This window comes from Camellia sinensis, unplaced genomic scaffold (assembly GCF_055761805.1).
Source record: "Camellia sinensis isolate YWXY unplaced genomic scaffold, ASM5576180v1 Unanchor12, whole genome shotgun sequence".
Taxonomy (NCBI): domain Eukaryota; kingdom Viridiplantae; phylum Streptophyta; class Magnoliopsida; order Ericales; family Theaceae; genus Camellia; species Camellia sinensis.
The window spans coordinates 6,588,169-6,613,377 of record NW_028128998.1 but is presented as its reverse complement, the minus strand read 5'-3'; the positions used below and the strand labels follow the sequence as shown (position 1 = coordinate 6,613,377).

At 36.1% G+C, this 25,209-nt stretch overlaps 3 protein-coding genes and 1 long non-coding RNA gene across 4 annotated transcripts; 3 read left to right on the top strand and 1 right to left on the bottom strand.

The window, feature by feature from the left end:
* Positions 1-1,808: 1,808 nt before the first annotated feature.
* LOC145814613 (uncharacterized) lies at positions 1,809-3,160 on the bottom strand. The gene is made up of 2 exons (XR_014357955.1): positions 2,692-3,160; positions 1,809-2,539 (listed from the first exon to the last, which is right to left on the bottom strand). It is a non-coding gene; the product is annotated as an uncharacterized LOC145814613 (long non-coding RNA).
* Positions 3,161-9,725: 6,565 nt separating this feature from the next.
* Positions 9,726-11,490, top strand: LOC145814680 (uncharacterized). The gene is made up of 2 exons (XM_082911664.1): positions 9,726-11,090; positions 11,166-11,490. The coding sequence occupies exon 1, from the start codon at positions 9,838-9,840 to the stop codon at positions 10,903-10,905; it is 1,068 nt and encodes a 355-aa protein (XP_082767790.1). The 5' UTR covers positions 9,726-9,837; the 3' UTR covers positions 10,906-11,090; positions 11,166-11,490.
* A 17-nt stretch (positions 11,491-11,507) lies between these two features.
* On the top strand, positions 11,508-13,203 carry LOC145814655 (uncharacterized). Its single transcript, XM_082911626.1, has 6 exons — positions 11,508-11,523; positions 12,165-12,284; positions 12,385-12,414; positions 12,503-12,753; positions 12,834-13,040; positions 13,120-13,203. The coding sequence occupies exons 1-6, from the start codon at positions 11,508-11,510 to the stop codon at positions 13,201-13,203; spliced, it is 708 nt and encodes a 235-aa protein (XP_082767752.1).
* A 101-nt stretch (positions 13,204-13,304) lies between these two features.
* On the top strand, positions 13,305-16,890 carry LOC145814654 (uncharacterized). The gene is made up of 4 exons (XM_082911625.1): positions 13,305-13,340; positions 13,487-13,828; positions 13,926-14,009; positions 16,659-16,890. The coding sequence occupies exons 1-4, from the start codon at positions 13,305-13,307 to the stop codon at positions 16,668-16,670; spliced, it is 474 nt and encodes a 157-aa protein (XP_082767751.1). The 3' UTR covers positions 16,671-16,890.
* Positions 16,891-25,209: the final 8,319 nt, after the last annotated feature.

Genomic DNA, 25,209 nt, shown 5'->3' with positions numbered 1-25,209 from the left:
AACTTGCGCTCGAGCAAACATCAACAACTCTTAGAATCACAGGCCTGCAAATGTACTGGAAGACTCGCTTGACAGCTCAAGCGACCAATCCATCACTCAAGCGATGAAGAAAAACTTAGAGTGCTACAAAAACAAATCATCAAAGTGTGGTATGGTCTGCGATGTGTCCCATGGACTCGGACATCACTTTCATCTGCAATGTGAACTAGAAGTCTATCGCTTAAAACATGCATTGACCACAATGCCTATCACTTAAAATGAACAACTCAAGATTTCTATATCTCACTTTAGTAGATAGATTATATTACAAATATTACATTTTGTAGGATTAACTACAATTTTTACCTCTGTAGTTTGTCACACACTTTGTGATTAGAAAATGTTTGAATAAAAAAATGTGTAACATCACCACAAAAATACATAATACTATTACAAAATGCGTAATTTCATTTCTGAATCACAAATTATCATAATTTTTATCAAAAAAAATATATAACATTTAGGGAAAATTTCACTTTAACCCCTTGTGGTTTAGGTCATGTGCGGCTTACTTCCCTAATGTTTGAAAATGATCACATAACCCCCACAAGGTTTGTGGACCAAAGTGCACTGTCCACTTTTCCATCCAAGTTAACTAACTGTGGAGTTCAAACGTCCATGAAGAGAGTAAGTTATATTTTAAGACCAAAATACCCCTTGTTATTTTTAAATTTGCAAAGGCATGCCATGCTTCTTCCTCCTTCTCTCTCTACTATTTCTCTTTCTATTCCTTAACTCCAACCCACTGTACCATACCAACTTCCTCCCCCCTCACCAATCATCCCTCTCTGTGCCACCACATACCTTCTTTCCCCTCAATTCACATCATTATACCCACGTCCCTCTCTACAAGTCCATGGCCACTTCAAGTTAATAAGAAAAACAATAAATCTTGGAAGAAAAATGTTGGGTTTGCATCAGTCAAAATTTTTTGAAGCTGAGAATTAATATCCACAGACCAATGGGATCTATCTTTAGAAGGGACCTTAGATTCTATGTATATATTTACATTATATATGCATATATAAATGAAGTTTGGGTTGTTGGGCAGTGATGGAAGGAAGAAAGAGTCTTTTAGGGTGAAAAAGTATATATTCACATTATGAGTACATAGTCAATTTCAATTAATGGATAGGCAAATTGTGCCGAATATAATTTGATGCCCGGTAAAAGACCTTAGCTTAGTGAGAATGATTTGAGGAATTTAGTATTTAAATTTTAAATTGATTTGTAGAATATTGAATGATTGGATAATATATATGCATTTACTGTTGATGAGTGGTGAGAATGAGTGACTGGTTTTTTGGTGCGGAGATGTGTGTGTTGCTTGCATTTCTTGTACAAGTTGGAATGAAATTTGTTAGAGTTGGTAGCCTGGAAGGAAGAAGAAAGAAAATAGGTGTGTGTGTGTGTGTGTGTGTGTGTATTTGCAAGTTTAATTCAAAAGAGAGAAAGAAGAAAACGGGGGCATAAAGGTCAATTTACATGTTCTGTTAACAGAAGTTAGCGTGCATTTTGGTCCACAAATCACGTGGGGGCTATGTGGTCATTTCTAAACATTAGGAGGATAAATTACACATAGCCCAAACCACAGGGGCAAAAGTGAAATTTATCCTAACATTTATCACAAAATTACATAGCATTTATTATAAAATAAAAAAAATAAATAAATAAATATATAAACGTAACATATACATATAATACACATACTGTTTTCCTTGTTTGACCTAAAAAATGGGATGACACCACTTGACAATGACAAAGATAAGTTGACATAGATATTTTTTTTATATTTTTTAAGCTCGTTATAAACATGAGATGCTATTGGAAAATCTCCACTTTGTATTAACATACGAATATAATCCAATAATTAATATCAAGTCATGACTTAATCGATAAAATTTCTTGCTTGTCGATTTTAAGATTTGGTCATTGCTACATTTATCACCGCCGCCATCATCATCGCCTTACAGCTCATGAATTTTGTTGAATTTTTTTGTAAGTTATTTTTAAATTAAAAGTGAAAATGACCCATTGTTCTTTTAGTGGGAAGCAGATTCTTTTGGTAAAGCTCTTGTGAATTGATCGAGGTGTGAATTGCAATATGGATTAAAGCTCAATCAAAGGGGTGTCCATATTCAATCCAGGATTTCATTTGTAACCTGTAGCAGATCAGATTTGCATCCAAGTCCTATTGCTACTGAGTTGTGCATTGTTGTATCAGATTGGTCTTGGAAGGGGGAGTGCTGTACTAGAAGGGCTGGGGGAGTTGTAGGTGTATTGTTGTTTGGCCTTTGTGTCCTGGTTGTTTTGTTTGTTTTGTTTTCTTCTGTGGTGTTGGTATCTAGCCAACCCTTTGGCGTGAGCTTTCAAATGATTGGGTGTTGCTTTTGGTGCCAACCTAGTTGGGATAAGGGTAGAACTATGATGCTCGTTGCTCTTCGCCCTTGCTTTATTGATGTAATCCGTTTATTGATATCAATAAAGTTGTTTCCTTTTGCTTATCAAAAAAAAAAAAGTTAGACTAGAACTCATCTAGAATTTCAATTAAAAGGCTACAATACAGTTTTTTTAAATACATAGAATTCAATCACAAAATTAGACAATAACTATAAAAATTAAAAATAAAAACCGTATAGAGAGGATCAATACATTGCAGGTGGAGGAGGACAGTGATTTTGTTGAGGAGGTGGGCTTTTGAAATGAGGTGAGCTGCTGAAAAGGGGTGCGGGAGGTGTTGTGTTTTTATCTTTGACCCTGAAGCTGGTCACTGCTTGCTTTGATTCATATATACGCATTGTAGTGTCGCTTCTTCCATGACATGTTTGAGAAGCAAGCACCACCACTCCCAAAACCAACACAACCATGATTGTATGCAAATGAGCCTCCATTTGTTTGGTTTGTGATTAAAGAGAGGTTTAGAATATGCATAGCCCAACTGTGCAAAGTGCCATTTATATAGAAAGCGAAAAAGCTGAGAATTTTGTTAAGAAGAATGTGTTGCTACAAATTACTAGCAGCAATGCTAGGTATCATAAAAAAAATTTCATGAAAGTTTTGTGACCCTTGGATTACACTTAGAATAAAGCACCACACACTAATCAAGGTAATCCAATGATCATAAATTTTTCATGATCATTTTCATGAAAAAAATTTCATGATCCCTAACTTTTCTCAATTACTAGATGTATTGTGGGGTCTGTGCATAAAATAAATTTAAATTATATATTGATATTTTTTAATAAAATTATAAATATGTAGTATTACTAATATGAAAAATGACACTATACTTTCAAGAATGCACAATTTTTTGTCTAAATCTTTCCGTTTGTCTGACCTCATGTAGTCCTCTTTGTTTGGGATGTTTGATTTTAGCTAAAATATCTAATAAAGACAAAAAATAAAAATAAAAATAAATAATTTTAAAATAACTAATAAAACAAAATGTCACATTTCACATATCAATTAGTCACTTTTTTTCTTACAACTATCTATTCAACTACGAAAAAATTCCCAAATCTTTCCAAACTGACAATTTTTTTCATCTCATAAGATAGTTTTAAAAAAAAACCACTAAAATAGTTAAGTACTTGTACAATTATGTCTTCAGAATTGTGCAACCCAAAATTTGTGGCATATCGCGTGGTAAAGAGTACATTGGAGCAGAAGATCCCAAGCTCCCTTCCGGTGGAGTTTTAATGGCATAAGAATAAAGAAAAATCAAAGACATTAAGACTGCATTTGTTTTGAAATAAAACATTTTATACCAAAAAAATATTTTACATGTAAAATAATTTTACACAAAATATAATTTTTCTTTCTATTTTTTGGTGTTTGGCATTTAATACTCAGATTACCTGCATCTTACTAAGGATGACATGCAAAGTTCTAGTTTCAGCATCGAAAGGGATGGTCCATATTGGTGGCTGTGAGTCGAGCAAGCCAAAAACGACTTAGCGAATTATAAAAGGAAAGTGTGTTAAAAAAAATATTATAAAAGAAAAGTTTTTTTTGGGCTTTCAACTACAGTTATTTTTGTAAAAAAATATTTTACTTATTTTATGATTAATCAAACAATTAAAAATAAGTAAAATATTTTTATCACGTTGAAATAAACGGAGCCTAAGAGAAAGAAAGTAAATAAATAAAAAAATTGAGCCCTCCATTTTTGTGTTCATCAAATTAGTGTTCAAATAAATAAAAGGGTATTTACACACAAGCTGTTTGGCATTTAATACTCAGATTACCTGCATCTTACTAAGGATCACATGCAAAGTTCTAGTTTCAGCATCCAAAAGGGATGGTCCATGTCGGTGGCTGTGAGTCAAGCAAGCCAAAAACGACTCACCGAATTATAAAAGGAAATGTGTTCAAAAAAGAATTATAAAAGGAAAGTTATTTTTGAGCTTTTAACAAAAGTTATTTTCATAAAAAAATATTTTACTTACTTTATGATTAACCAAATAATAAAAAATGAGTAAAATATTACGTTGAAATAAACGGAGCCGAAGAGAAAAATAAAAATAAAAAATTAAGCCCTCAATTTTTGTGTTTATCAAATTTGTGTTTAAAAAAATAAATGACATTTATACACAAGTTTTAATTAATGAACTTAGATTCTATTAAGTCCTAATTAAAATTTTTTGAACTTTCAAGTCCCATTAAAATTTTAACAGTCGAAATTATTTTTCAAATAATGATTATTCATCATTTATAATTATCTATATAAAAAAATGATGATTTGACATTTAGTTTGAGTTTCAAAACTTTAAAGAAAAATGGTTGAGAACACTAAAAGTGGTACTTTAATAACATCATTAATGATGTGGTAGTGGGTGATGCCTTCTTTTCTTTTTTTTTGTGGCATTCCCAATGCATTAGTGATATTAGTGGTCTTTTTTTTAGTGGTATGAATCATTGTTGAACTTTAAAATATCAACTTTCAAATTGAAGAAACTAAAAAAAATAAAAATAAGAATAAAAATAAAAATAATGTGCCAAAAAAAAAAAAACTATGTTTTGGATTTGAGTGGATTAAGTTTTTTGAAAACTGAGTTTTTTATTTTTCGTATTTTTTTGTTTTTAGTGAATATTTTTAAAATTTTAAGCATTTTCTTTTATTTTTTTAAATGCATCTTACTTAGATGTATCTAAAAAGTAAAAAAATTGTGAAAAAATATTTTTAAAAAATTAATAAATACATAAAAATACAAAAAAATGTACCAAATTCTCGTATTTTTTTTTTTTGTATTTTTTGTATTTTGTGAATTTTTATAAGGTTTTTTTCACAAATTTTTTACTTTTTAGGTATATTTATATTAGGTATGTCTAAGAATTCAAAAAAAATTGTTTAAAATATTAAAAAAAATTTAGTAAAAACAAAAAAAATACGGAAAATAAGAAAGTAAAATTTTCTGAAAACTGTTTTTAGAAAAACAAAACCAAACAAGCTAATGTTTTTTTTAAAAAAAAAACAAAATTAAAAAAATCTAATTATTTTTTTTATACAAAACTGAAAATTTTGTGTCTATAAAGGAGAATGATGATTGAACAATGTTATTGGTTCTATTGGATATTTTAATTAAACTAATAAGTAGAATGACAAAAACGTTTAATCTCGTGCTTTCACTACAAGAAAAGAGGGCAAAAAAGACGGAATTATTAGCGACGGCGTGATCCCCGTCGCAAAAAATGGTATTTTGCGACGGCAAAACAAACCGTCGCAAAAAAGTAGTTTTAGCGACGACGTTTAACCGTCGGTAATAAACTGCACGGGCGAGTATGAAAATCAGGAACTATTAGCGACGGCAATGTTGAATCGTCCAGAAAAAAAACTATTTGAGACGGCAAAAAGTTTGCTGTCGCAAATACTCGACCATTTGCGACGGCAAATATCCGTCGCAAAAAAGGATTATTAAAACGGCGTCGTTTGTTAATTGTTTTGTATAATTTGTGACGGTGTAAACCTTACCGTCGCAAAAAGTAAAAAAACATTTTCCCCCCTCTTCCCTCTCATCTTGCCGCTCGGTTCCATCGCAAAATCCCTAAAATTGATTTGAAGCACAAAATCCCTAAAATCCCTAGCGGTGTCCGATAGAAATCCCTCTCATCTTGCCGCTCAATTTTCCCCCAAAATCCCCAAACCAGCGACGGGCGACCGGCGACGAACGGCGAAGGGCCAGCGGTGGTGCGGTGGTGCGGCAACGAAGAACGGCGAAGGGCTAGCGGCGGCGGCGACGACGAACGGCGAACGGCAACTCAGGTATGCTCTCTCTCTCTCTCTCTGTATATATATATATATATATATGTATGTATTACCTGTTGCATATATATATGTATGTATGTATTACCTATTTCATATCTAAAAATATTATGAACCTCAAATTAATAGGAGGAACCTCAAAGAGAAAGGTCACATTCCAGAGGTGATTCAAGATTGTCGCTTTTTAAAATCAGGAAAAAAAAATGTTATGTGTGAAAGGCAACAGTAATCTGACTTTCTATTTGGTTTTATGGAGCTCCAATAATCTGACTTTCTATGTCTCATCAAAAGGTTTTGAGAATTAATGAATTTGACAGCAGTGGTGGGGCAAGATGACAGATTTTTATTTGGTGGGGATACTGAAATTTTTTTGTGTGAAAGACAACATTTTTAGGAGTTCAAAATCAGTAAAATTTGAGGTGCATCACACAAGTCGTATATGGACTCACTTGAGAGACTTTGCATAGGGGTTTTAAGTAAATTCCCATTTGGACCAATTGTTCATTCCAAGATTCCAAATACAAAATCAGCCACAAGATTTGAAAAAGGTAAAATGTTCCTGCAGACAGTTAATACATTTTTTTTTTTCTATTCAAGACAGTTAATACATTCTGTTGTTCCTTTTGATGACACTATATAATATTCCAAATCCTCCATTGACTCTATGATACACATTTTTGAGAGAATTTTTTTTATTTTGAATATATGGGAGAAAGACGTAATATGGGAAGGGAAACCTTTGTTTACGAGACTGTGATAAGACTTGAGCCTTTGACTTTCTACTATGTATACAAGAGTTCTGGTAAACTGAATTAGCTCTAATTGGTTTCTTGTTAGGCTTTTGTGCGAGTTTGCAAGATAATTTTCAATTAAAAATGGAGTTTTGTTGTTTATGAGTAATCCTCCAAACCCATGATCACATTGATAAGGTTTGCAATTGGATAGAAGGACAATATACTATTGAAACCTTTGTAAAATAAGGGGCAGCTTCCTTCTCTTAAAAAATAAAAAATAAAAATACTCAAGCTCTACCAACTCTCCAAATCATTCAATCATCTTCTAAGAAAGAATCAAATAAGATTAAAAAAATGTAAAGAATAACTGTCCACTATTCATGATTGATTTCAAATTTTTTATTATTCAAAATTTTATATTTTTAGATGGCACATGTAATACATTCGTGTGTAATATTAGGAAATCCGATAAAAAATTCATTTATACTTAATATTACTCTTTTTTTAAAAGTAAAATAATAGACTTGGCTTATCTCCTATCTTTATATAGACTCGATTCATTCTAAACTCCTAACTTTATCATAAGTCGTACTTTAATAGAATAATATGTTTATTTTATAAGTTTATCTGTAGGAAGATATATTGATATGATAATTATAATAAAATAATTTTGTTGTATTTATTTTTTTAATAATGAACAATTTATTTTCAAAATAATATTCTTTTTTAAAACATAAATACGATGAAATTATATTGTTATAATTATCAAATTAATCTAATTTTTATTATAAATGATCTACACACCTATACCTTCAAAAAGATCGAGTCATTAAAACACATTGGGCCATATTAATGTAGAAATCAAAATAAATTCATGAGACCAGATTGGACTGATTCATTCTGTACCATGAACCAGACCCCCAACGAATTTACTATGGAGATATTAGGCATCAATTATAATGTTATATCATTCTTTTAAATTTTTATATGATTATAATATACACATTCATGTTAAACATGTAATATGACATACATGATATATGTCCATAATTAAGTTTTGAACAAATAGATAAATAAAATAATGCACCATCAGTAAAGTCCCCTTTCCTCGTTATCCTTTTACTCAATTTACTTTTCTTTTGGAGCTTTGGAATGGATAGCTATATTCATTTCTATGGAATGGAAGTGTTCTACTTGTTTTGATAGATGAGGGTGTAATACGTAGGTATTATATTTAAAGTTACTTTGATGAGATATTTTTGTGGATGTCTACAGATGATGGATAAGAGTTGGATTGATTTGCCAAATAGGATGTCGAGCGAATACATTAATGGGATTGATGAATTCCTTGTGTTTGCCTACACCAATAGGGTTGAAGGTTCGATGATCAGTTGTCCGTGTAGGAAGTGTGAGAATCGATACTATTTTGTACGAGAGGGTGTACGGGAGCATTTGATTTTGAATGGTTTTTTTAAAAAATACAAACATTGGATTAATCATGGGGAATCTTACGTATCTGTACATGGAAATCGAGAGAATAAAACATTAGCTAATTTAGACATTGGGGATGATATGATTGGAATGATACAAGGGGCTATGGGAAATCCACATGCCGGCACAAGTATTGAGGGTGATGACCCACAGGGGCCTGATCCCCATGCATCTGAATCCCAGCTCGGTCCAAATGCAGAGACTGCAAAGTATTTCAAACTTCTTCAAGATGCACAAAGTGAATTGTATCCGGGTTGTCAGAAGTTCACATCTTTGTCATTCATTGTTCGACTTCTACATTTGAAGGTGCTTAATCAGTGGACAGACAAGTCTGTTGACATGTTGCTTGAGTTATTGAATGAGGCGTTCCCGTTGGGTGTAAAACTACCGGACTCATATTATAAAGCTCAAAAGGTCACAACAGATTTGGGCTTTACGTATGAGACGTGGGATGCATGTCCCAACAGTTGCATGTTGTTTCGAAACGAGGACGCCAATCTTGATAAATGTGTTATATGCAACAGTTCTAGATGGAAATCAAATGGTGATGGTGGTTCAAATGGTCCTAACAAAGGTGGCAAACAAATAGCTGCAAAACAGATGAGGTATTTTCCTTTAAAGCCAAGGTTGCAGAGGTTGTTTATGTCATCCAAGACGGCCAAGTTCATGAGATGGCATGCAGAGGAACGAACTGATGATGGCGTCTTCAGGCATCCTGCTGACTCCCTTGCATGGAAAGATTTTGACCGTCGGAATATTGACTTTAGTAATGATTGCCGAAGTGTAAGGCTTGGCTTAGCATCTGATGGTTTTAACCCATTCAGGACGATGAATATAGTTCATAGCACTTGGCATGTTGTGCTCATTCCATACAACTTGCCGCCATGGATGTGCATGAAGCAACCATTTCTAATTTTGTCCGTGCTTATTGACGGCCCGAAAGGACCTGGTGACAAGATTGATGTGTATATGCAACCGTTGATTGAGGAGTTGAACGAACTATGGAATGAGGGTGTGTCAACATTTGACGCATCAACAAATCAAATGTTTCAAATGCATGCAGCTTTACTGTGGACAATTAGTGATTTTCCTGCATACGCAAACTTGTCAGGATGGAGCACTAAAGGCGAATATGCATGTCCTTGTTGTAATACGGAAACTACATCGTGTTGGTTAAAGCATAGTAGGAAACAATCATACTTGGGTCATCGCAGATTTTTACCTACTGGCCATAAATTCCGGAAGGATAAAGTATCATTTGATGGTAGTCGGGAAGTCAGACTCAAACCAAAATTGTTGTCTGGAACTGAGATGTTGCTACAATTAGAATCTGAGGGTATTTTAACCCAATACAAGAGGGATGACCTTAAGGAGAGGCATAGGAGACAGGTAGAGAAGGAGAAAGTTGGACATCGCACCCATAGTTGGAAGAAAAAGAGTATCTTTTATGAATTGCCATATTGGGAGCACAATCTAATAAGACACAACCTCGATGTGATGCATATAGAGAAGAATGTTTGTGATAATGTGTTGTGGACAATATTAGGGGTTGCAGGAAAATCGAAGGATGGTGTTAATGCTCGGCGTGATTTACAAGATATGAATATTAGAAAACCCCTACATTTGCAGTTAAGAGGGTCGAATAAAGCCTATTTACCACCAGCACAATTCACGATGACCAAGGATGAAAAAGATTTGTTCTTGAAAGTGTTGAAGGAAGTAAGAGTTCCCGACGGGTATTCATCCAATATATCACGTCGTGTGCGCTCACATGATAGAAGTATTGGGGGTCTTAAGAGCCACGATAGTCATATTCTGATGCAACAACTTATTCCATTGGCTATTCGAAGATCGTTACCAAAGAATGTAATTGAACCCTTGATTGAATTGAGCAATTTCTTTAGACAATTGTGTTCGAAAGTGAATCGTGCGACGGATTTGCAATATATTCAAGATCGTATCACTCTAACACTTTGTCATCTAGAGAAAATATTTCCTCCGAGTTTTTTTGATATAATGGAGCACTTGCCTATACATCTAGCTGATGAAGCCTTATTGGGTGGAGCGATTCAGTTTCGATGGATGTATCCAATTGAGAGGTATCTTCTTACTTTGAAGCAATACGTGCGTAATAGAGCTCATCTTGAAGGATCAATTGCTAAAGGATATCTTATGGAAGAATGCATGAATTTTTGTGCACAATATCTTAATGATGTGGAAACCAAATCTAGTCGACCCGTGAGAAACTATAGTGGTGCTGATAATTTGGGTCATGCTATTGGTGAAAACACAAGCTTTTATCTTGATAATACTTCTTGGGTACAAGCTCATCGGTACATCTTATTCAATACAAGCACGGTTCAACCATTCATAAAGTAGGTTAAGTCACTCACTCAATATGTTATTATGTTTTATTGAATTTTCAACAAAATTTTTTGTATTGCTAAAATCTCAATCTACACAGCAAACACCTTGAAGTACTTCAGCTCAAAATGCCTCGTGTCGACGATCATCAGCTTCGGCGTGAACATTTTGAAACTTTTCACATTTGGTTCAAGGAACATGTATGTATTTAACTCTATAGATTCTAGTTACTTAAGTCGAACTACATTTAAATTTTACATTTTCGTGTTAAATAGGTCCAAACTTTGCGAAGGACTACTGATGTCATATTTTCTGAAGAGATTATTCTATTGGCAAATGGTCCTCATAACCTGGCAAGGAGGTTCAACGGGTATATACTGAATGGGTTTCGGTATCGAGTAAAGGCCATGGATGATCGTCGAGCCACACAAAATTGTGGTGTAGCTTTGAAGGCAGATACCATAAGTTATGCTAGTCGAAAAGACAAGAATCCTCGTGTGGGGTCTGTGTACTATTATGGACAATTGACAGATATTGTTGAGCTTCGATATTCCAATGAGAAGAAACATGTGTTGTTTAAGTGTGATTGGATTGACAATATTCACGGAAAAAAGAAGATGTCTTCAATTTCACGTTGGTAAACTTCAATCATTTGTTGTACCGAGATGATCGAATTACCAATGAACCTTTCATCTTGGCGTCCCAAGCAGAGCAAGTTTGGTACGTTGCAGACCCGTTACAACCAGACTGGCAAGTCGTGGTGAAGATGTCTCAAAGAGGTTTATTTGATATGAGTTCGACTGATCCACAAATCGAGCCATACATAAGCCAACAATTGGAAGAAAATATAATGCTTCGTGATGAAGAAGTTGGTTGGGTGAGGGAAGCCGCAGAAGGGGAAACAGTTGATGTTCAAATAGGCTGATATTTAATCAACATTAGTGATTCAATTAAGGCAAAGGTTGTAGTTAATCATCAATTTCTTAATTTACTTTGTCTTTGTAATTGTATTAGTTCAATTAATGTCATATTATAGTTGATGACAACCCATTGTCTATGTTTCTAATGTCAATTAATGTTATATTGCTTGCAGATTATTATGGGAAGGAAGAGGAAGCCTGATCATCCCCGGCGCATGATGTCTGATGTGCTACATAACAGGACATCAGTAGCACCACCATCAGAGGACGCATCACATCGGCCACCATCGGAGGGGCCATTAGTGCCACCACCATCTGAGGGGCCATTAGTACCACCGCATCGACCACCATCAGTGGCACCACAGCAGCTACCATGTACTCAGCCCCCATGCCTACCATCGGTGCGTCCACCATCAGTGGCACCACAGCAGCTAGCATCCCGACTAGAGTCATCAGCTTATGAGCTATCCGCAGGTATATAAATTTGCCATTTTTTTTTGTATGAAAATTATTTAAACATACATTTATTTATGCTCATTATATATAACTTGTTTATTCTCATTGAATTTTGCAGACCCTTCGTCTTCTTCACAGCCTACATCAGGTATAAGAATTCGATTTGTATTCACATAATTTAAATTTGCATTTGTTTATTACCGTTGCATATTGTTTATTGTTTTTGTATCTCGCAGGTCATGTTAGTTCTTCATCAATCTCGACTAGGCGTGGTAGAGGATGTGCCAAGGGCATTAAAGAGTGGGGTACTGGTAAAAAGCTGGACATACAATTTGATGAAAATTACTGTCCAATAGGGGATAACGTCGCTAAGTTAACTACTCAACTTGGCATCATTGTGCGGAATGGTAACATTGTTCCTCTTACTTTTCTTGACTGGAACAATGTGCCTGATGATATTGTTGATGCTATCTGGAAGGATGTGAAGGTAAAAGTATATTTTTGACCACAAATTCGAATTCCAAAATTGTGTTATTATTATTTACACTTTGAAATTGTGTTTTATAGGACAATTTGAATATATGTCCAGAGGAGTACAAGCCAATCTGCATGAAAAACTGCAACAGCATATGGAAGGATCACAAGAACAAGATTAAGGTTAAGTATTTCAAGCCTAGAAGTTCTGATCCTAATCTGAAGGATGATGTTCCTTTGCACATTGTGCCAAGCCAGTGGGAAGAACTTGTGGAGTATTGGCGTACTTCTGATGCTGAGGTATACAAATAAGTTATATTTATGATATGTAAACATACAAATCATATTTACATACTTACATTTGTTGAACCTGTTATAGAAAATTGCAAGTAGGAATGCTAAAAATCGGCGAGCTCACGGCATAGCTCATACCACAGGGCGTACTAGTTTCTCTCAGATATGACATGAGGTTTACATTTTATTGTTTTATTTTTGTATATAAATAAACATTGAATATTTGCAAATTATTTGGATTCTAATTTTCATATTTCTAAAAAAATGTAGATGACCAATAACGGGAAGTCTACTGATAAGATGAATGTTTGGCTTATGACACGTAGAGCAGATGACCCAGAGGTTATCCAGACCTTGGTAGTTTCCAAACACCTTTGATTGTATTTGAAGTTTATTTTATGTGTGTCAACCATCTTAATTTGGCATATACTTGTATGTCTTATTCAATACAGGATGAGTTTAATCGTCAACTCTCTATGCTACCTGAGGATGGTCAGACTTTGGTGGCTAGGAATGCCATTTTCCATGAGTTGATAGGTCATGACGGACATGGATATTGTCGCACATACGGGAGAATTGTGCCTCGGAGAGCGGTGTATAAAGATGGTGCTGGGCCATCACAGTCAACACCCCAACCATCGACTATTGAGCAGATCACGCAGCAGGTTCGTGCAGAGCTAAGGGATGAGTTGAAGGAGGAGCTGCGAGCAGAGTTCTCTACACATTTACAGCAGATGAGAGATGAGATGATGGCGTTTGTGTCACAGGGGGCGAGTGTGGATCCCAACAGACAGGTTCGATATAAATTAAAATGTTTGATAGTTCAATTTTCACACAAGATTATGTATAAAATTCGAATGTGATTAACACATTATGCATTGACTATCATAGGTTCCTGATGCATCGAGTGGCCACCGGGCATTTAGGGAATCTGCAGAAGATGAGAATCCATATACACCACCACCAGAAGATCAGGTATAAAATGTATCTTTGCATTCTAAGCTAAAATGTATCTTTGCATTCTTAAGAAACTTGAACTCGAGGTGTTAACGCCCCAAAATCACCAAACGGCGTCGGTTTGGCACGAAACTTGGCACACACGACCGCCTAGGCACGAGAGACTTGTGGGAGAAGACGGGGCTCGAATCAGGTTCCCGGTTTTGGAGTTAGAGCCGGATTTCACTTTAGGCAAACTAGTTTCTTAAGAAACTTGAACTCGAGGTGTTAAGGCCCCAAAATCACAAAACGGCGTCGGTTTGGCACGAAACTTGGCACACACGACCGCCTAGGCACGAGAGACTTGTGGGAGAAGACGGGGCACGAATCGGGTTCCCGGTTTTGGAGTTAGAGCAGGATTTCACTTTAGGCAAACTAGTTTCTTAAGAAACTTGAACTCGAGGTGTTAACGCCCCAAAATCACCAAACAGCGTCGGTTTGGCACGAAACTTGGCACACACGACCGCCTAGGCACGAGAGACTTGTGGGAGAAGACGGCGCTCGAATCGGGTTCCCGGTTTGGGAGTTAGAGTCGGATTTCGGTCTAGTCAAACTAGTTTCTTAAGAAACTTGAAATCGAGGTGTTAACGCCCCAAAATCACCAAACGGCGTCGGTTTGGCACGAAACGTGGCACACACGACCGCCTAGGCACGAGAGACTTGTGGGAGAAGACGGGGCTCGAATTGGGTTCCCGGTTTTGGAGTTAGAGCCGGATTTCACTTTAGGCAAACTAGTTTCTTAAGAAACTTGAACTCGAGGTGTTAACGCCCCAAAATCACCAAACGGCGTCGGTTTGGCACGAAACTTGGCACACACAACCTCCTAGGCACGAGAGACTTGTGGGAGAAGACGGCGCTCGAATCGGGTTCCCGGTTTGGGAGTTAGAGTCGGATTTCGGTCTAGTCAAACTAGTTTCTTAAGAAACTTGAAATCGAGGTGTTAACGCCCCAAAATCACCAAACGACGTCGGTTTGGCACGAAACTTGGCACACACAACCGCCTAGGCACGAGAGACTTGTGGGAGAAGACGGGGCTCGAATCGGGTTGCCGGTTTTGGAGTTATAGCCGGATTTCACTTTAGGCAAACTAGTTTCTTAAGAAACTTGAACTCGAGGTGTTAACGCCCCAAAATCACCAAACGGCGTCGGTTTGGCACGAAACTTGGCACACACGACCGCCTAGGCACGAGAGACTTGTGGGAGAAGACGGGGCTCGAATCGGGTTCCCGGTTTTGGAGTTAGAGCCGGATTTCACTTTAGGCAAACTAGTTTCTGTTCAAACTTGAACTCGAGGTGTTAACGCCCCAAAATCACCAAACGGCGTCGGTTTGGCACGAAACTTGGCACACACGACCGCCTAGGAACGAGAGACTTGTGGGAGAAGACGGGGCTCGAATCGGGTTCCCGGTTTTGGAGTTAGAGCCGGATTTCACTTTAGGCAAACTAGTTTCTTAAGAAACTTGAACTCGAGGTGTTAACGCCCCAAAATCACCAAACGGCGTCGGATTGGCACGAAACTTGGCACACACGACTGCCTAGGCACGAGAGAGTTGTGGGAGAAGACGGGGCTCGAATCGGGTTCCCGGTTTGGGAGTTAGAGCCGGATTTCACTTTAGGCAAACTAGTTTCTTAAGAAACTTGAACTCGAGGTGTTAACGCCCCAAAATCACCAAACGACGTCGGTTTGGCACGAAACTTGGCACACACGACCGCCTAGGCACGAGAGACTTGTGGGAGAAGACGGGGCTCGAATCGGGTTCCCGGTTTTGGAGTTAGAGCCGGATTTCACTTTAGGCAAACTAGTTTCTTAAGAAACTTGAACTCGAGGTGTTAACGCCCCAAAATCACCAAACGGCGTCGGTTTGGCACGAAACTTGGCACACACGACCGCCTAGGCACGAGAGACTTGTGGGAGAAGACGGGGCTCGAATCGGGTTCCCGGTTTTGGAGTTAGAGCCGGATTTCACTTTAGGCAAACTAGTTTCTTAAGAAACTTGAACTCGAGGTGTTAACGCCCCAAAATCACCAAACGGCGTCGGTTTGGCACGAAACTTGGCTCACACGACCGCCTAGGCACAAGAGACTTGTGGGAGAAGACGGAGCTCGAATCGGGTTCCCGGTTTTGGAGTTAGAGCCGGATTTCACTTTAGGCAAACTAGTTTCTTAAGAAACTTGAACTCGTGGTGTTAACGCCCCAAAATCACCAAACAGCGTCGGTTTGGCACGAAACTTGGCACACACGACCGCCTAGGCACGAGAGACTTGTGGGAGAAGACGGGGCTCGAATCGGGTTCCCGGTTTTGGAGTTAGAGCCGGATTTCACTTTAGGCAAACTAGTTTCTTAAGAAACTTGAACTCGAGGTGTTAACGCCCCAAAATCACCAAACGGCGTCGGTTTGGCACGAAACTTGGCACACACGACCGCTTAGGCACGAGAGACTTGTGGGAGAAGACGGCGCTCGAATCGGGTTCCCGGTTTGGGAGTTAGAGTCGGATTTCGGTCTAGTCAAAATTATTTACTAAACTATCTTTGTAATTATATAGTAGTTAATTTTTTTATATTTTTCTGTAATTAAAATATTAACACCATTATATTGTTATTAATTACTTTTATTTTGTTTTTTTCAGATATTTCCTTAGTTGCAGTTTGCTTCTTGTGGAATGCGGGCGTATAAAGATTATAACCAGCTTTTATTTTTTGAACCCACGAAGGAAGCAAGACGAAAACTTTTGGTTTTGATTTTGATTTATGTTATTTAAATTTGTGAACAATATTATGTATGTATTATGCGACATTATGTAGTGGTATAATTTTTATTTCTGTATTGTTATTAATGGAACAACATTATGAATGTTCATCATGTGCCGTCTTTTGTTTATATATGTATTTATATTATTATGTAATTTTTAGATTTTTTTTAGTTATTTTTCATTTAATACAGGTTTTTTTATATTTTTAATTATTTTTGTACAGGGATTTTTTTTTAAATTTTTTTTTTGAGACGGCGGAGCTCCCCCGTCGCAAAAAAAATGGTATTAATCTTTTTGCGACGGCTCAAATACTGTCGCAAAAGGTAGGTATTAAATTGAGAATAAGACCTTTAGCGACGGCTTAGGTTCCCGTCACCAATGGTCATTAGCGACGATACTTTTACCGACGGGATTAGGCAGTCGACAAAACTACTTTAGCGACGGCAAGTCTCTACCGTCGCAAAAAAACAGATTTTCGTAGTTTTTTGGCGACAGAATTATGCCGTCGCAAAAAAATGTTTTTACCGTCGCAAAAACAATTGCCTAAATCCCTTTTGCAACCCCCTCTCTTGCGACCCCCCACCTGCCGTCGCAAAAAACTGATCCCCGTCGCAAAAAACTATTAGCGACGGCGTTTGGAGTATTTGCGACGGCAAAACGCCGTCGCAAAAAACAATTTTTTTTGTAGTGTTTATTTTTTTAATCAGTTAAAGAAACAATTACTTAGAACATTACTATGCAAAATTAATAATGTTTTTAGCTTTTAAAAATTCAAAAAAACTAGTAAGATTCTCAGTTTTACTAAATAGAATTTATTAGTTCAAAATATATTAGATAGAACTTGAACTACCATAATATTTATAAATAGCGCTTTTAAATAATTAACTTAAAAATAAACAATAAGCATAGTTTCAAAATAAATTGCCTTTTTCTTAATTATTATTTTTTATTTTTTTTTATAGATCGATAAAGCTGATGAAATTAAGTAGTTGCAATTATTAGATTACACTAAATTTTTTAATGAATGTACAAAAATTTAAAAGATAAATAATGTAAATTGTCAAAATAAAATTTATAATGAACCTCACAAATTCAATTATACTAGTTTGGACTTCTATCCAACAAAAGACAAACCATAACCATTCATAAATTAGAATGTACGGCATTTTATAACACTACATTATTCAAGGACTGGCTAGCTAGCAACTTGTTGATTAGCCTTGACTGTATATTTCGTGGAAAATGCACATCCAAATTGGATCACGTATAAACAAACAAGATTCGGGATTGGTTTGATAACTCTTAAAAAAGTTAAAAAGTTAAAAAATAATTTAAAAAGTTAAAAAGTTATCACTATTCACAAAAAAAAAATTAAAATAATATACAAATATTAATTTAAATGATAAATTAATATAAAAGTTCAATCCGACCAACCCATCAACGTACGAACACGTCAGCCACCTGCAATGAAAGGAAAAACAAAAAATAATAGCATGTGTACATTCACTGATTTGCATGATAAAGTTGGGCCTGTGGGGGTCCACCATGGGTCTCCACCATGGGTCTCGTTTTGATAATTCGAACAGTTTGTAGAACTCGTCTAGTACTATATGCTTGTAAAAAATCACGTCTATCAAATATCGCTAACTATATGATCAAATCAGTTTTGTATAAAAATTAGAAGGTATTATAGTTAACAGTTGACAAAGAAAACTATCACGATCAGATGGTTATCGATATCCAATCAACATGATTTTTTACAAGCATATAATACTCGATGATTTCTACATATTGAACGGTTCCGATTAAAAAAGGGGACCCGTGGTGGACCCCCATGGGCCGAACAACACCATCCAATCAAAGCCCGAGAAGTAGACAACATTTTCTCATCTACTCAAACAGTCAGTCACCACTGCCATTCTGTACGGCTCCTACCCTATCTTCTCCTACACACTTATTTATACAATTTTTTAATACACATTTTTTCATAAAAAGTAAAAAAGTTAATCCGAACATCCATATTTTTTTCCTCAACTTTTTAGTTCAAAAAAAAAAAAGTACACTTATTTAAGACATCCCAAACAATGACTCAATATGAGATGGCACATATTTTTAATCCTCAGTTTATCCATCAAGCCCACTTGTCATCTCCACTTGGTTGGTAGTTGTTGGATAGCTTTAAATGTATCTCAATAATTTGACTAGGCAACTCACTTCTTAAACATTTCAACCATATAAATTGTGTTTTTTTTTTTTATCGGCATAAGTCAATTATTAATTGTTATATTAGTACCAATAGGAATTATCCTCTCTACCCTTGTGTGCTTGCCTCCTAATTCAACTTCTCCCTTAAAGAGAGTCAAACTCATGACCTCTCCCTTAACACTAAACTCTTAGAAGAGCCATGGTAACCAATTAGGTTAAGCCTAATTAATTGAGGTTTATTTATTTTTATTTTACCCCTCCTCACCCACTTCTTGTTAGGACTACCTGCACCACTTGTAATAACTTCCCCTTCTTGCCAGTCCCTCTGCAACTCTGCCATCGTCTCTCAAAATCTGCAACCCGTTATCCTTTCTTTTTTCTTCTTCTTCCTCTTCTCCTCCTCAACAACCCTTCTCCCACCGACGACTCCCACTTGCCACCACTTCACTTCTCTTCTCTTCTCTTTAACTTGAATCTTAGTTGTTATCTAACACTAAAGCCAAATCAACAAGTTGATTAATCATTTAATAACAGAGTATTTTGAATGTTTAATGAGTTGACTTATTAAGAAAAACATTAATTTAGAAATTAATTGGAATAACCAATGTGAACAATGAAAGCGATCTATCGTTTGAAGAAAGTAATTAAAAAGTTCAGAGGCAAAAAAAAAAAAAAAAGACATTCATATATTTTTTTCAGTCTTGAGAAAGCATATGATACAGTGCCTCATGATATAATCTGGTAGGTGTTAGATAAAAAGGGGGTGACAAAAGGTTACATTGATATAATTAGGGGCATGTATAAAAGTGTGGTGATCACTATTAAATCAACTGTTAGAGAGACAAGTGATTAAAGAGAGGTTTAGAATATGAATAGCCCAACTGTGTATAGTGCAATTTATATACAAAGAGAAAAAGATAAGAATTTTGTTATAAAGAATGTGTTGATGTGCGTAAAATAAATCTAAACTATATGTTGATATTTTTTAATAAAATTATAAATATGTAGTATTACCAATATGAAAAAATGACACCATATTTTCAAGAATGCACAATTTTGTTTGTCTAAATCTTTCCGTTTGACTAAGCTCATGTATTCGACTTTGTTTGAGATGTTTGGTTTTGGCTAAGATAACTAAAAAAAAATAAATAAATTAAAATAATTAATAAAACTAAATGTCACATCCTACACATCAATCAATCATTTTTTTTTCTTCTCAGAATCATCTATTCAACTATGAAAATAATCACAAATCTTTCCAAACCAATAACTTCTTTCGTCTCATAAAATAGTTTAAAAAAAAGAACACTAAAGTAGTTATGTTCGCAAACGAGAATTTAGTTGTACAATTATGTCTTGAGATTTGTGCAACCCAAAATTCGTGCCATATTATGTGGTAAAGTGTACATTGGAGCAGAAGATCCTAATATCCCCGACGGTGGAGTTTTAATGGCATATGACTCTACTTGTTTTGAAGTAAAACATTTTTTACCAAAAAAATATTGGCAAATTACAAAAAGAACCCCAGTGTTTTGCGTGTTTTTCAATTTAAACCTCTGAGTTTCAATTTTGACAAATTAAACCTTTGAGTTTCTTCCGTGTTTCAATGTGAACCCTCCGTCCATATCCGTTTGATTGAACTAACGAAATATGAGTAAAATTCTCAGATTCAAACACACATATTCAAACACTTGCATTTGTCTCATCGAAACTCCGTGTCGCCTCTTTTTTGCATCATTGGATTCACCCCATCGACTAGTTTTCATTACATCCCTCATACCCCCTGTTCTACCTCTTTTTTGTATGCCGTTGGAACTCTGAAATGTGGCAAAAAATAAGATTTTTCTCTCCTTAAAAAAAAATTTCAGATTCAAACACATATATTCAAGCACTTGTATCTCATTTGTCATAACTCCATTTCACGTCATTTTTGCGTTGTTATATTCACCTTATTGCCTAATTTTCATTTCATAACTCATACACCTTGTTCCACGTCTTTTTGTGTGCCGTCAGAACTCTTAAAGTTGGCCAAAAATAAGATTTTTCTCTCTTTAGGCAAAATTTTCAAATTCAAACACAATTGTTCAAGCACTTGTATCTCCTTCGTCGTAACTTCGTTTTGTCTCATTTTTGCGTCGTTTGATTCACCTCATGGCCTAATTTTTGTTCCATCCCTTATAAGTCTTGTTCCACCTCTTTTTGTATACTGTCGGAGCTCTGAAATTTGGCTAAAAATAAGATTTTTTCCTATTTGGGAAAAATTTTCATATTCAAACCCACATTTTCAAGCATTTATATCTCCCTCATCGTACTCATTTTTGCGTTGTGGGATTCACCTCGTGGCCTAATTTTCATTTCACCCCTCATGCGCCTTATTCCACCTCTTTTTGCATGCCGTCAAAACTCCAAAACTTGGCCAAAAATAAAATTTTACTCTGTTTTTTTTCCCTTCTCTATCTTCTATCTCCATGCTTCTTCCTTCCTACTTTCTTTCCACAATTATTCTCTTTTTTCTTTTCCTTCATGGCCTTTTTACCCAGCTCATGGTGGCTGCCGAACCTTTGACCGTGGTGGTGTCGTTGAGTATGAATGTATATAACTTACAAGAACGAAAAGAAACATGAGAGTGGGGGAAGGGCCATGAATGAAGAGTAACAGAGAGATAATTGTGGAAACGAAGATGGAAGGAAGAAGATATACGATAGACGAAGAAAGATAGAAAGGAAAAAAGAAAAAAATAAAATAAAATAATTTGCCCAATGAGAGAAAATCTTATTTCTGGCCAACTTTCGGAGCTCCGACAACAAGCAAAAAAAGGTGGAACAAGGCGTATAAGGAGTGGAATGAAAATTAGGTCATGAGATAAATCAAACGACAGAAAAATGAGGCGAAATGGAGTTGCAACGAAGGAGATACAAGTGGTTGAACATGTGTGTTTGAATATGAAAATTTTGCCCAAAGAGAGAAAATTCTTATTTTTGGCCAACTTTTGGAGTTCTTACAGCACATAAAAAAAAGGTTGAATAAGGTGTGTAAGGGATGGAATGAAAACTATGCAATGAGGTGAATCCAATGACATAAAAATGAGACAAAACAGAGTTACGACGAGGGAAATACAAATATTTGAACATGTGTATTTGAATCTAAAAATTCTGCTCAGATTTCGTTAATTCAATCAAACGGATATGGACAGAGGGTTCACATTGAAACACAGAAGAAACTCCAGGGTTTAATTTGTCAAAATTAAAATTTTGGAATTGAAATTGAAAAATATGTGAAACCCTAAGGTTTGTTTTGTAATTTGCCCAAAAATATTTTACAAGTAAAATAATTTTATACAAAATATAATTTCTCTTTCAATTTTTGGTGGTTGGCATTTAATGATAAAGATATATCATCAGCTAAAGATATCTCATCAGCTGCTGTATAAGTCGCTGTATGTTGCTGTATGTTAAGCTGCTGTATAGGTTGTTGTATGTTGCTGTATGTTAGTTACATTGTATAACAGAGTTTGTTACAGAGTTGTTAAGAGATATGGTTAGTTTGTTAGTGTATGGCTAGTGTGTGTTTGTTAGTGGTTAGTTAGTGCAGTTAGTTACGTGTATATATATATATACTGATATAATATGCTTTCTTTAATCAAGATGGATAGTTGTTAAAACTTCTTCATGGTATCAGAGCTTGTGAGCTCCAACGAGCAACAATGGCATCATCATCTACAACACCTACAACACCTCAGATTCCTTCAAATCTGAGTGTATTGCTCTCGAATCTCAGTTCACTTGTTACAGTGAAATTAGATGGTACGAACTTCATTGTTTGGAAAGGCCAACTGCAGAATATTCTTAGAGCCACAGATCTATTAAAAATTGTTGATGGATCTTTTCTATGTCCTGCTGACATATTGAAGCAAAGACTAAACAGTCATCTGATCTAACTGTTGCATATGCTACAGTCAAAGAACCGAATTCCTCAAGAGGTTTTCAAGCCTATCATGGAAGAGGTGGTTCTCGAAATGAGTCTCGAGGATTTTTCAGAGGCAATCGATCTCAGTTTGGGAGATCAAACTCTTCTTCTTATCGTGGCAGGTCTGCATATTTTCCTGGTCGTAGTAGGCCTAATGCTGGCTTAATCTGTCAGATTTGTGGCAAATCCAATCATTCGGCTTTGGAATGTTGGCATCGGTTGGATGCTCAATTTCAACCATTATCTTCATCATCTACCTCTCAGCCACAGCCACATAATAGTTCTTCTGCTCCTCATACATCTAGAGCTTTTGTTGCATCTGCTACTGATGAAGCCTCTCAATGTTCAAGTCCTTGGTTTCTTGATTCAGCTGCATCTGATCACATCACTCACGATCTTCATCACTTGCATTCTTATCAGCCATATTCTGGTCCAGAACAAGTCACCATTGGTAATGGCTCTTCTCTTCCCATTACTCATACTGGCCAAGGTATCTTACCTACTCCTCATCATTCTTTCCGATTGAATAAGGTCTTGCGAGTACCTAATATTTCTTCGAATCTTCTTTCTGTTCATCAACTAGCTAAAGATAACAATTGTTCTGTTATATTTGATCAGTCTTCTTTTTCCATTCAGGACAATCATTCCAAGGCCATTCTGCATAAAGGCTATCATGCTAATGGCCTGTATCATTTTCCTGTCCTGTCAACTCATGTCTCACCATCTACTTCTCCTCATGCTTTCCATAGTACTACTGTTAATGCTACTGCATCTGCTGATACTTGGCACAAGAGATTGGGGCATCCTTCTGCTTTTAAATTTCACTTACTGCAGAAGCACTTGTTCTTCAATAATAAAAATAAAACTTCCATCTCTTGTATTGATTGTGCTATGTCTAAATCTCATAGACTACCATTTAACCTGTCCAATTCGACTGTGAACCAACCTCTTGCTTTAATTCACACTGATGTTTGGGGACCCGTTTCTTGTGCTACCTCTGCTTACAAATATTATGTTGTGTTTGTTGATGATTTTAGTCGCTTTACTTGGCTTTATCCCTTAGCTTACAAGAGTGAGGTGTATGTCAAATTTACTGAATTTAAAATGTTTGTTGAAAGACAATTTGGCTATCCTCTTAAAGTTTTGAGATCTGATGGAGGTGGTGAATTTCATAGTCATTCTATGCATACCTTCATGACTACACATGGTATTCTTCATCAGTCTTCTTGTCCTCATACACCAGCACAAAATGGTGTAGCAGAACGTAAGCATCTCCATATTACTGAAACTGCCATTGCTTTATTACATCAATCTGCCTTACCACTTACTTACTGGTTTGATGCTGTAGCTGCTGCTAATTTTCTGATTAATAGGCTACCTAGTGTGACTCTTTCTAATTGTTCTCCTTTTGAGAAATTGTTTCAAAAGCCACCTGATTATTCCTTGCTTAAAGTTTTTGGTTGTTTGTGTTTTCCATGGCTTCGGCCTTATTCATCTCATAAATTGTCTCCTAAATCTACTCCTCATGTTTTTCTTGGATATCATCCTACATTTAAAGGTTATAGGTGTTTGAATCCTCTCACTGGTCATATCATTCTTTCTAGGCATGTTAGATTTGAAGAACATATTTTTCCTTTTGCCTCTTCTACATCTGTACCTGTCTCTTCTTCTTTACCTGTCCTGCAGAATTTCTTTTGGTCTGCTACTTCTCTCTCCCCGTCTTCTCTGCAGCCCAGTTCTTCTGCTTCAGCTCAGTCTACTTCAGGTCATTCGGCTTCAGCTTCTTCACCTCCACCTAGTCTAGCAGCTCCAGTTCTGTCTGCACCAGCTTTGTCTTCTCCTGTTCTGCCTCCCTCTGCTTCAAATCAATCTGGTTCTGTTTCTCCTGCTGGTACTGCTAGTGCTGCTGCTCTAGTTCAACCTGCTGCTGCTGCAGCTTCTTCTGCTGATATTGCCGTCCAGCCTATACCACTTGTTCCTTCTACACCTATTACTTCTATTTCTATACCTCTTCCTCTTCTTCCTCCTACCCTCAATACTCATTCTATGCAAACCCGATCTAAAACTAAGCATCCCACTTTCACTGTTCAAACCACTGATGGGTCCACCGAGCCTCTTTCTACTTCATCTGCTCTTGCTTCTCCCATCTGGTTTCAGGCTATGATGGAGGAATATTCTGCTCTTCAACAACAAGGCACTTGGTCTTTGGTCTCCCTTCCTCCTTCTAAACAAGCTATTGGATGCAAATGGGTTTTTA

What these genes read in the sequence shown, in the direction of transcription:
- LOC145814654 (XM_082911625.1), top strand. Translation starts at nt 13,305, where the DNA reads ATGACCAATAACGGGAAGTCTACTGATAAGATGAAT. An exon ending in AGTCTACTGATAAGATGAAT is followed by an intron (nt 13,341 to 13,486) that starts GTTTGGCTTATG and finishes TATTCAATACAG; the next exon opens with GATGAGTTTAATCGTCAACT. An exon ending in GTGTGGATCCCAACAGACAG is followed by an intron (nt 13,829 to 13,925) that starts GTTCGATATAAA and finishes TGACTATCATAG; the next exon opens with GTTCCTGATGCATCGAGTGG.
- LOC145814655 (XM_082911626.1), top strand. An exon ending in AGCTTATGAGCTATCCGCAG is followed by an intron (nt 12,285 to 12,384) that starts GTATATAAATTT and finishes TGAATTTTGCAG; the next exon opens with ACCCTTCGTCTTCTTCACAG. An exon ending in CTATCTGGAAGGATGTGAAG is followed by an intron (nt 12,754 to 12,833) that starts GTAAAAGTATAT and finishes TGTGTTTTATAG; the next exon opens with GACAATTTGAATATATGTCC.
- LOC145814680 (XM_082911664.1), top strand. Translation starts at nt 9,838, where the DNA reads ATGTTGCTACAATTAGAATCTGAGGGTATTTTAACCCAATACAAGAGG.